The following is a 13,106-nucleotide window of genomic DNA, read 5'->3' on the forward strand; positions in this document are numbered from 1 at the left end:
AGAACATTTTTAGAATCAAGTAGCTCAGTAATTGACTTCTGAGTGTTTTGAAAGCCACACTTTTATCGTCTCCAAAACTCCCATTATCGGAGAAGACGGCCAGATAGAAAGTATTTCCAGCCTAATTTCTTTTGATGCAGTGTGAAAACCACAATTCAGGGAACAATATAGCTTTTAAAATCCTGATCATTATTTTATAGAAAATGCGCGATTGGTAAGGCCATTTTCGTAATGTAGTTTGCACGTGTAGCATATCAAATTAAAATCAAGCCAGGCATCCTTTGGGGGGGGAAATACGAGTTCGTGGGCACTTGAGCTGCATTGGATAACACTGTATCATAGTTAACGTAGATCTGAAAATACATTCTTTGTTTCAACATGAAGCATAAAACCAAAGATTTGGAGTTATTTCTAATCTCTACTTTTGATTTTTACTTAAGATTTCAAATTATGTGGATATTAATCATTTTCATCAGCGAATTTCAAATTCAAGTGATTGAGGAAAGTTCGGAGAGAATTTTTTAGTTTCGAATTTTACGTTATCACAGAAGTTTTGGTTATCAGAGTTATTCGAGGCTAGCTTTATAGGAAAACAAAGTAGAAGGTTAGCAAATTTTTTTATTTTTTAACCAAAAGATTAGGAGACTGATAATGCTTGTTCAGCGAGTGTAACAAATACCTGAATTTGTTCTTATCATGCTGAAGTTTCATTTCTGTATATAATAATGAATACAAACAATTGAAATTCTCTTTCCAAAGTTTACAACCACATCCATAATATGTATGTTGTAACCAGAAAAAAGGTTTGTATCTACGATATGCTTCAGCTTCAGTTCCACCCTTTTGGAATAATTCTAGCCATGATGGAAAATGAATTCAAAGAGAGTAAGAACTAGCGCTTTTTTTATTGTTTATGTGCAAAATATAAACCCAATTATGTTCAACGTGCCGTATCTATGTGACTGCAGGTCGCGGAGTGAGACACACAACTTATCTGTTATTGAATATACATTATACTTCAGTATGGAATATTTATCAATTTTCATTTTCATATCCGTTACATGTTCCATAATAGATGATAAAAATCAAACTGATTTTTGAAATCGTTGTCTGTCCGAACCCAATTTCTCGTTCATAAATCGGAGGATGGTTTAAGCTGAACTCCATGCCTGACGGATGGTAATTCTCCGATGTGTTATGTGTAGTTGTGGTGCCTGACGGATGGTAATCCTCCGATGTGTTCTGTGTAGTTGTGGTGTCTGATGGATGGTAATTCTCCGATGTATACTGTGTAGTTGTGGTGTCTGATGGATGGTAATTCTCCGATGTATTCTGTGTAGTTGTGGTGTCTGATGGATGGTAATTTTCCGGTGTGTTCAGTGTGGTTGTGGTGTCTGATGGATGGTAATTTTCCGGTGTGTTCAGTGTGGTTGTGGTGTCTGATGGATGGTAATTCTCCGATGTATTCTGTGTAGCTGTGGTGTCTGATGGATGGTAATTCACCGATGTATTCTGTGTAGTTGTGGTGTCTGATGGATGGTAATCCTCCGATGTGTTCTGTGTAGCTGTGGTGTCTGATGGATGGTAATTCTCCGATGTGTTCTGTGTAGTTGTGGTGTCTGATGGATGGTTATTCTCCGATGTATTCTGTGTAGTTGTGGTGTCTGATGGATGGTAATTCTCCGATGTGTTATGTGTAGTTGTTTTGTCTGATAGATGGTAATTCTCCGATGTGTTCAGTGTAGCTGTGGTGTCTGATGGATGGTAATTCGCCGATGTGTTCAGTATAGTTGTGGTGTCTGATGAATGGTAATTCGCTAATGTGTTCTGTATAGTTGTGGTGTCTGATAGATGGTAATTCCCCAATATGTTCTGTGTAGTTGTGGTGTCTGATGGAAAGTAATTCCCCAATATGTTCTGTGTAGTTGTAGTGTCTAATGGATGGTAATTTTCCGATGTGTTCAGTGTGGTTGTGGTGTCTGATGGATGGTAATTCTCCGATGTGTTATGTGTAGTTGTTTTGTCTGATAGATGGTAATTCTCCGATGTGTTCAGTGTAGCTGTGGTGTCTGATGGATGGTAATTCGCCGATGTGTTCAGTATAGTTGTGGTGTCTGATGAATGGTAATTCGCTAATGTGTTCTGTATAGTTGTGGTGTCTGATAGATGGTAATTCCCCAATATGTTCTGTGTAGTTGTGGTGTCTGATGGAAAGTAATTCCCCAATATGTTCTGTGTAGTTGTGGTGTCTGATGGATGGTAATTCTCCGATGTGTTATGTGTAGTTGTTTTGTCTGATAGATGGTAATTCTCCGATGTGTTCAGTGTAGCTGTGGTGTCTGATGGATGGTAATTCGCCGATGTGTTCAGTATAGTTGTGGTGTCTGATGAATGGTAATTCGCTAATGTGTTCTGTATAGTTGTGGTGTCTGATAGATGGTAATTCCCCAATATGTTCTGTGTAGTTGTGGTGTCTGATGGAAAGTAATTCCCCAATATGTTCTGTGTAGTTGTGGTGTCTAATGGATGGTAATTCTCCGATGTGTTATGTGTAGTTGTGGTGTCTGATGGATGGTAATTTACCGGTGTGTTCTGTGTAGTTGTTGTGTCTGATGGATGGTAATTTTCCGGTGTGTTCAGTGTGGTTGTGGTGTCTGATGGATGGTAATTCTCCGATGTGTTCTGTGTAGTTGTGGTGTCTGATGGATGGTAATTCTCCGATGTGTTCAGTGTAGTTGTGGTGTCTGATGGATGATAATTCCCCGATGTGTTCTGTGTAGTTGTGGTGTCTGATGGATGATAATTCCCCGATGTGTTCAGTGTAGTTGTGGTGTCTGATGGATGATAATTCCCCGATGTGTTCTGTGTAGTTGTGGTGTCTGATGGAAAGTAATTCCCCAATATGTCTGTGTAGTTGTGGTGTCTAATGGATGGTAATTCTCCGATGTGTTATGTGTAGTTGTGGTGTCTGATGGATGGTAATTTACCGGTGTGTTCTGTCTAGTTTTGGTGCCTAAGGAATGGTAATTCACCGGTGTGTTTTGTGTAGTTGTGGTGTCTGATGGATGGTTATTCTCCGATGTGTTCTGTGTAGTTGTGGTGTCTGATGGAAGGTAATTCCCCAATATGTTCTGTGTAGTTGCGGTGTCTGATGTATGGTAATTTACCGGTGTGTTCTGTGTAGTTGTGGTGTCTGATGTATGGTAATTCACCGATGTGTTCAGTGTAGTTGTGGCGTCTGATGGACAACGCGATTGGAAAGGTGCAGAATTACATGTACATTGTCAGGAAAAGCATCAAAACTATAGATTTAAACTACTTTAGGATTGACACATTAGCCTTGTGAATGTTTGTGTAAATCACTGGAATGTTTTTGAGCCGTGCTCAAACGAAATGGAACAATACAATTTTATTGGACATATGTTGATAAATTTACATGTTTACTCTAACATAGTGAAATATCAATAAATACTTGACATTCTGTACTATTGTAGATTGTTTTCCGTTATGTATACTAAACCTTATGTTTCTTTCTGATATTTCATTAGTGTCCGACCGGGGCCGGGAGGGAGGGAGGGATACAGTTTTAAGTGGTGTCTCTATCTCTTACACTACAAATGACTTGAACATCATATTAGGAATATGGGTTCACTTTGTTAAGGCGGTGTGTCATGTATTAAAAGATGTTGCTCTGACCTAAACTTTCACCTTTGACCTACATGTACATTAAAAAAAGGCTTGGTTTGCATATAATTTTACAATCGGTCGGGGCTGTTATTCACCGAAGTGTCTCCTTAGGTCTCTGTTGCAGTTTGACTCCTTGTTGAAGAGTTCCGATTCTTGAGGTGAGGTTTGGGTCAATTGTAGAGAAGCGTAATTTTGTTGACAAAACCTGGATTTGCTGTGTTTGGAACTTAGACCTTGCTGGTGATGTTTGGGGTCTTTGTTGGAGCTTTAGGCCTAGCCAGCTTGTTTTGGGAACTGGAATTTGAAATTTAAACCTACCTGGCGATGTTTTGAATCTGTGATTGAGCCCCAGCTTGCGAGGTTGATATTAGGACTAGTTTAACCTGGTGAAGTTTGGCGGTCTGTTTATGTTGCAGAACATTTATTAGTGAAGTTCTACGTTGCGTACATAATTCTGGTATAGTATGGAGTCTCCTTTGATGTAGTCATGGATATTAGACCGTGGTGGAATTTGTAATGAATGTTCGTGTAGTTGCCATGAGAGACATCTGGCATCACTAGAGGAAGTGAACAGCTGTGTGCTGCACTTTATTCATTATTGATACTACTGAGTTTTATTCTAAATTTGTACTTGACAACGTAATTCATCAAACAAACACTGTTTCATTGTCTTTAATTGTGTTCTGAAAAAGAAATCTCTAAAGTGACCGTTTTCCACTATGGTGTCCACAAAGCCACATAACATTGCTTTCATTAGCTTTTGGTTCTTTCACTATTTTCACTATCCTTCTGATCTATACATTTTAAAACACAATGCTAGGCTGGCAGTTTTGTACATTTAATGCCCATCTTTTATTTGATTTAAACAGATTCAGTTTTCCAAATGATTTGAAATATACAATGATCGGCTTCTGCCATAACAACTGTACTGAAAGGTGCTATTCACTTGTGTGTCTTTTTGTCTTTTATAATATATAATCTTATTACAAAGCGGCACAAAAAAGTTTGTTGTAATCTATATTTTTAGAAACCCTGTGAGACCTTTAGGTACTGCATTGCACATTTATAACATCCTTAGGACTAAACACCAAGAGACACAAGAATTTGAATGTATCTTTGGTATATCGATATATGCTGTATTGTGATCATGGCCGAGTTATTTGTAAAGACACACGGGTTTATTCTCAGGAAAGTAGTCAGATGACAATAGACGTCACGTTTTAGCTTCTGAAAGTCATAGTGTGTACAGACGCCTATTCAAAAAGTCTAAACGGATGGTAGAGGTTTTCATTACTTATCATACGTATTTAAGAATGCCTTGAATATTGAGGTCTAAATGATCAGTAAAACAACAGGAAACTATGGACATGAAAACTGAATCTTATTTCAAATTCAAAATTGATGAAACGAAGGTGAACTACGAACAGAAGAAAGATTTATACACAGAGACACTCAAACAGGAAGATGAATACACAGAGATCCTCCAGCAGGAAGATTTATACACGGAGACACTTCAACAGGAAGATTTATACACAGAGACACTCCAACTGGAAAGATTTATACACAGAGACACTCAAACAGGAAGATGAATACACAGAGATCCTCCAGCAGGAAGATTTATACACGGAGACACTTCAACAGGAAGATTTATACACAGAGACACTCCAACAGGAAAGATTTATACACAGAGATACTCAAACAGGAAGATGAATACACAGAGATCCTCCAGCAGGAAGATTTATACACTGATACCCTCCAACAGGAAGATTTATACACAGAGACCCTACAACAGAAAGATTTATACACAGAGACACTCCAACAGGAAGATTTATACACAGAGACACTCCAACAGGAAGATTTATACACAGAGACCCTACAACAGGAAGATTTATACACAGAGACACTCCAACAGGAAGATTTATACACAGAGACCCTACAACAGGAAGATTTATACACAGAGACCCTCCAACAGGAAGATTTATACACAGAGACACTCCAACAGGAAGATTTATACACTGATACCCTCCAACAGGAAGATTTATACATAGAGACACTCCAACAGGAAGATTTATACACAGATACCATCCAACAGGAAGATTTATACACAGAGACCCTCCAACAGGAAGATTTATACATAGAGACACTCCAACAGGAAGATTTATACACAGAGACACTCCAACAGGAAGATTTATACACAGAAACTCTCTGATAGAAAGATTTATACACAGAGACCCTCCAATAGAAAGATTTATACACAGAGACACTCCAACAGGAAGATTTATACACAGAGACACTCCAACAGGAAGATTTATACACAGAGACACTACAACAGGAAGATTTATACACAGAGACACTCCAACAGGAAGATTTATACACAGATACAATCCAACAGGAAGATTTATACACGGAGACCCTCCAACAGAAAGATTTATACACAGAGACCCTCCAACAGGAAGATTTATACACGGAGACACTCCAACAGGAAGATTTATACACAGAGACCCTCCAACAGGAAGATTTATACACAGAGACCCTACAACAGGAAGATTTATACACAGATACCCTACAACAGGAAGATTTATACACAGAGACCCTCCAACAGGAAGATTTATACACGGAGACACTCCAACAGGAAGATTTATACATAGAGACACTCCAACAGAATGATTTATACACAGAGACCCTACAACAGGAAGATTTATACATAGAGACACTCCAACAGAATGATTTATACACAGAGACCCTACAACAGGAAGATTTATACACAGAGACCCTCCAACAGGACGATTTATACACAGAGACCCTACAACAGGAAGATTTATACACAGAGACACTCCAACAGGAAGATTTATACACAGAGACCCTACAACAGGAAGATTTATACACAGAGACACTCCATCAGGAAGATTTATACACAGAGACCCTACAACAGGAAGATTTATACACAGAGACCCTCCAACAGAAAGATTTATACACAGAGACCCTACAACAGGAAGATTTATACACAGAGACCCTCCAACAGGAAGATTTATACACAGAGACACTCCAACAGGAAGATTTATACACAGAGACACTCCAACAGGAAGATTTATACACAGAGACCCTACAACAGGAAGATTTATACACAGAGACCCTCCAACAGGAAGATTTATACACAGAGACACTCCAACAGGAAGATTTATACACAGAGACCCTCCAACAGGAAGATTTATACACGGAGACACTACAACAGGAAGATTTATACACGGAGACACTCCATCAGGAAGATTTATACACAGAGACCCTACAACAGGACGATTTATACACAGAGACCCTCCAACAGGACGATTTATACACAGAGACACTCCATCAGGAAGATTTATACACAGAGACCCTACAACAGGACGATTTATACACAGAGACCCTCCAACAGGACGATTTATATACAGAGACACTCCAACAGGACGATTTATACACAGAGACACTCCAACAGAAAGATTTATACACAGAGACACTCCAACAGGAAGATTTATACACAGAGACACTCCAACAGGAAGATTTATACACAGAAACTCTCTGATAGGTTCAAAGAGATAAAACACAGTGTATAGAATCGTCATTATCCACCGTGTAAACTTGGTAAATTTAAGTTAGGTTACGATCTTAAATGGTTACTATATTTAAAGAAATCCTCATTCATGTGACATTGTGAAGACATGTATCTTATCTTATTCATCTCTCAACCATATAAAAAGGAGTAATACCATACGTACTGCCTCACCTAATTTGTATCGTCAGTTGTACAGTTATATACATGTGTGTTGTACAATATCTGTAACAGAGGGTGAAACGTGAGTAATCACTATATGAATTTATCATATATGTATATGTAGCGTTAGCTATGTTAACGGAACGTATGCACTGTGATCTTTCTCAATTCAACTACAATCATTTCTATTAATAGACCTAACGTAACATAGGAATCAGTTTCATGTTTTACTTACCAGCCAGGAATCCCAGTAAGAGGAGGACAGTGGACAGAATCATGATCAGTACTTCCGGTTGTCAGTTGTCAATAAAATCCTTCGAAATTAACACTACATTTATAAAATACCATTGCCGAAGTTTCAGTTTTGAGCACGTTTCAAACCCTGTTGTTATTTTCGTTTTTTTCTTCATTGACGTAACAATCCAAACGATTAAAACGCTGCTTTTGAGAGATGGGTTGACAGTGTGTCCATCTTTACGAGTTAAATTCGATCAGTTTAATGTTGTGGTTATAAGATTTCCACATTTTCAAATTGATAACGTATTTTTTCGTCCATTAAATCTGCTAGGAAGAAAAACCAAAAGAATATTTCACACAAGGGTGTATTGATGATTTACACGTTCACAGACCTGTTCTGAACAAAACGGTCACTGAGGAGTAAAAACGAAAATAACCGGAAGTAAATTTTCAAAGCATGGAAATCACTCGGTAAACTTCAATAATAGCGGAGAAAATAGCCGGAAATTGCTTCCTTCGTCTGTCGCGAAATTAGATTAATAACGGTAGAATATTGCAAAATCTGTGACAGCAAATGTCCGGCAGAGGGTAGAATAATCCAAAGTCGGTCGATTTCTTCAGAACAACACTTGGTATACACTTAAATGTGTTCTATGATATTTTACATGAAATTCGAGATCCTTTAATGTTGAAAACTAGTTGTTCTCAAATTTTCCAACGGAAAACAAAACCAAACAATTCCCTGGAAATTATTTTTATCAATAATCCTTTAACATCGCCAATGCGAAAACAATATCAAACTCTGTCCACAAATAGTTTTGTCAATAATCGTTCACTTTTGTGTTGGCCGGGTTTGAACTGTGATGTTTATTTCCTCTTTTGATATCTCCAACAATTCCAAACCACTCTGTTACCTGTTTGTCTGATTTCTGTAATGATTTTGTTCCGTAGTCTCGCCCGGCTGTACCACAAAGTCCGCCGCTACACTCTCAGTATACAACGTCACCACACGTGTCTGTACATGGATCGATTTACTTCTGAACGCCATTCGTGGCGTTTATTGCTTGACTGTGAGGATTTCTTTCATCCCATTGACAAATGGATATACCTTAAACTTCCTTGTCTCCCAGCGGTGGTCATTTTACTGCTACCACACACACTAATGTATTGTATCTTTTACTACTGTACTTATCAATGATCACAGACATCACACTCTCCTTATAGATGATCACAGATATCACACACTCCTTATAAATGATCACAGACATCATACTATCCTTATAAATGATCACAGACATCACACACTCCTTATATATGATCACAGACATCACACTCTCCTTATAAATGATCACACACTCCTTATAAATAATCATCATAGACATCACACTCTCCTTATAAATGATCACAGACATCATCCTCTCCTTATAAATGATCACACACTCCTTATAAATGATCACAGATATCACACTCTCCTTATAAATGATCACAGACATCACACTCTCCTTATAAATGATCTCAGACATCACACTCACCTTATCAATGATCACAGACATCACACTCTCCTTATAAATGACCACAGACATCACACTATCCTTATAAATGATCACAGACATCACACTCACTTTATAAATGACCACAGACATCACTCTCCTTATAAATGATCACAGACATCGCACTCACTTTATAAATGATCACAGACATCACTCTCTCCTTATAAATGATCACAGACATCACACTCTCCTTATAAATGACCACAGACATCACACACTCCTTATAAATGATCGCAGACATCGCACTCTCCTTATAAATGATCACAGACATCACTCTCTCCTTATAAATGACCACAGACATCACACTATCCTTATAAATGATCAGACATCACACTCACTTTATAAATGATCACAGACATCACACACTCCTTATAAATGATCACAGACATCACACACTCCTTATAAATGATCACAGACATCACACACTCCTTATAAATGATCACAGACATCACACACTCCTTATAAATGATCACAGACATCACACACTCCTTATAAATGATCACAGACATCACACACTCCTTATAAATGATCACAGACATCACACACTCCTTATAAATGATCACAGACATCACACTCTCCTTATAAATGATCACAGACATCACACTCTCCTTATAAATGATCACAGACATCACACTCTCCTTATAAATGATCACAGACATCACACACTCCTTATAAATGATCACAGACATCACACTCACTTTATAAATGACCACAGACATCATACTCTCCTTATAAATAATCACAGACATCACACACTGATGTATTGTATTTGGATTACTGTGCTTACAAATGATCACGTTTATCAAATTATTTTTCTAATCGATGACATAAACAGACAGATCAAATGTTAATTGGTTTTCATCATTATGATATTCTATTCCATACGTAAAGGTAAACTATCCATTAAACGTGTTTATATTGAACACCACACACCTAGTATGAAGCTATAGATTATTTTCAATTACCGAAATGTTTAAGGTCAATATTTATTGTGTTAACATAACTTCTAAGTCGCTTATCACGTATGACTATGGAAGTAAAATAGATTGTTATCGTGAAACAAACTATATTTCATATAAAAATTATGTTCGATCACTTTTGATTTCGTAACCTATGATTTTTAACTGAGCCGTGTCTTGTGTTACAACAGGCCGCAAAGGCTATCACTGCATGGAGCCTGGTTACATATTAGAATCATGTATGACCACAGCTGTTTACACAACGAAACAGTCGTGCTCGCTTAAATGCTTTTTAACGCTAAAGAGAACGCGTTTTGATATCAATCATTGCGCTGAATGATACACGGATGTATGTTAATATGCTAAAAATGTTAATCCCTTTGTAGAATTGCTATGACGTTTATACTCCAAAAGAAACCAGTTTTTCTTCAGCTGATTAAAAGGAAAGGAATTGAGGTACTGTATTCAGCAAGGTGTAATTTATAGGATTAAATTTAATGTACACTGTATCTAGGCAAAGTATTAATGCTTCTATAGTCACACAAGTAGGCTTGAACCATATTGTAGTTCTGTAGCTGTCTATATTCACAAATATTGCGGATGCACACATTCATCATTGTGCTAAGTGCGACAAAATGCTAGAAATAAAATTTTTGTTTACGCTATACGTTACTTGACATTATGGCAGCCTGGAACTCAGTCTGAGAGGTTATGTTTTAGTGTGTAAGCCTTGTAATGCCAGACTGATTTTTGAGTACCACGCGAGCGACCTCCAGTTCTGCATGATGTAAGGCGATGTCATGTATCAACCAAGCCTGTAATCAGCCATGACATGAAAGTTAGAATCGCGTGTCATCTCGCTATCAACTAAAGGTGATATTCACTCGGGTGTCTTTTGAACAATTCTTTGATGTCTCCCCAGTTCCTGTTGTTGTCTATCAGATTGACATAGAGAATTTTTATCTGCATTTTATCTCTTATAATCTTATCGTTACTACAATCTCTTTTGTACTTTGGACCTGTAATAAGTATATTATTTATTAGCCTTATTTAGGTATTTGTCGACATGCAAAAATAATTTCCTATAAAATTAAGCATGTTACAGTGTACTTTATCGTTTTCATTATATATGCTATAATATTCACCTTCACAGGTCAAAGGTCAAAGCAAATTCTCTTCTCATGTTTATTTCTCATCCCAAGACATACAGCATCGATGGTTTTCATTTATATTTTGGTTTATTTTCAATTAAAGGAAAAGACGACATTTGTGTGTATAATTCACGTGTATGGATGTGTAACTTTTGATAGATAACGCTCTCATTGTCTTTTAATTGTCGAAATAAATCATCGCTCAATTAGCGAATAGAATTACTAAATGTTCCTGTGTGACTTTTACTCATAGAAAGTGTTAAGGAACACGGAAACATTATGTAAACTTGATGAAGTGAATTTAACATCGATCTCAAATGTCAAAGGATGATATCTCAGTGAATCCCGGAGGCTTTAAAACGGATAGTGTGCTTAAATTAAGCAAAAAACTATATATTTATGGAAGACAAATCTAAAGTCATGAATATAAACTAGAAAAAATGACTTAGACGAACAATTATTATTTCGTAGATCTCTATGGACCTGGAAAAAAACTGAGCGAAAAAATCTCCTGCAATAACTTTCTGTTTAAACAAACATCGCTTACCACTCAATATCTACACCTACTCTTAGTTTTGATAAAGTACAGCCTTTGTGATTATCGTGTATTTACGCTATAAAAACCGTTAAAACATTATCACAAATGAATGACAATATATGAAGTGATAGACTCTGCTCTGCTCTGTCTCGATTCCTGTTTACAAGGATATCACTAGCGTTGGCCTGCGATCCCATTGGAATCTCCTGACAATTAGACAAGGAGACATTGGTTGCATTATTGAAGCCAGGAATTTCCAGGAAGACTAATAGTTCTTGTTTTTCCTCTTTGATGACTTTCAAGAAAGGAAATGTTTTACATTTGTAATGAGTTTATCATATTTAGTCTGACTGTAGCTATATGTATCTTTCCTATCAAGCAAACAGAAAAAAACCTACATGAAACCATGTCATTTCATTTCTTTGATGAAATATTATACTTGGTATATGGTGGTGAATGGATTCGATGGTGGTTAAAATGAATGTTTATTTCGTTGTTTCTATCGTATTTCCCCTTTTTTAGCTCACTTCGTCAGAAGGACCGGTGCGTCCGTCTGAAGTCTGTCTTCCGTCGTCCATAAACGTTTTCTTTTAAATCCGGTTCAATTCACAAACGACACAATGGATTTGACCAGTTGGTCTGACGCATCCCTATGCAATTTCTTCCCATTAAGTAGTGTGTCTCAATCATTTAGCGAGTTCTTAAAAATACTTCTTCTGTAAGAATGATTTGATTATGATTCCATTTGGTTTAAAACATCCTTTGGGAATCATTTTTAGAAGCAACGGGTTTCGGCCCCTGGGAGCAGGAGGGGCGGGACCTAAGGGAAATAAAGTAAATAACATATGTATTTAAATTTTATTTTCTTCTTTGGGAATGCATTGATTATGTCTCAAAATAATCTGAAGCATTCCTGGGTAAAATGTAATCAATTTTGAATAAGCGGTAGGGGTCGACACCCTAAGGCGGGAGGGGGAAATAGGGGGAATTTATAGAAATATTTTGAATGTTTTTGAAAAACCGGTTTTATCTAGATTGACTTTAAAGTTCCCAGAATACATAGTCTTGTTCTTTCTACCTTTGTAATGGTAAATATACATTTTTTCAATCGTTCATACTTTCTTTCGTTTTCTCGAGTATAAAGTAAGATTTCTTTAATATAATTTCATATCATATCCGTGTCAATGAAATAATTTCGCAATGTCATTTCTACAGTCTTCAAACTGATTTGCACAA

The 13,106-nt window shown here is 37.1% G+C and overlaps 1 protein-coding gene across 1 annotated transcript; it reads right to left on the reverse strand.

Moving 5' to 3' along the window:
- Positions 1-1,035: 1,035 nt before the first annotated feature.
- On the reverse strand, positions 1,036-3,479 carry LOC132554699 (mucin-21-like). The gene is made up of 2 exons (XM_060219010.1): positions 3,473-3,479; positions 1,036-2,879 (listed from the first exon to the last, which is right to left on the reverse strand). Exons 1-2 carry the CDS (start codon positions 3,477-3,479, stop codon positions 1,036-1,038), a joined length of 1,851 nt encoding a protein of 616 aa, XP_060074993.1.
- Between the last annotated feature and the right edge of the window lie 9,627 nt (positions 3,480-13,106).

The sequence above is a fragment of the Ylistrum balloti genome, unplaced genomic scaffold (genome assembly GCF_031769215.1).
Source record: "Ylistrum balloti isolate Yb309-2 unplaced genomic scaffold, AGI_CSIRO_Ybal_v1 Utg370432, whole genome shotgun sequence".
Lineage (NCBI taxonomy): Eukaryota > Metazoa > Mollusca > Bivalvia > Pectinida > Pectinidae > Ylistrum > Ylistrum balloti.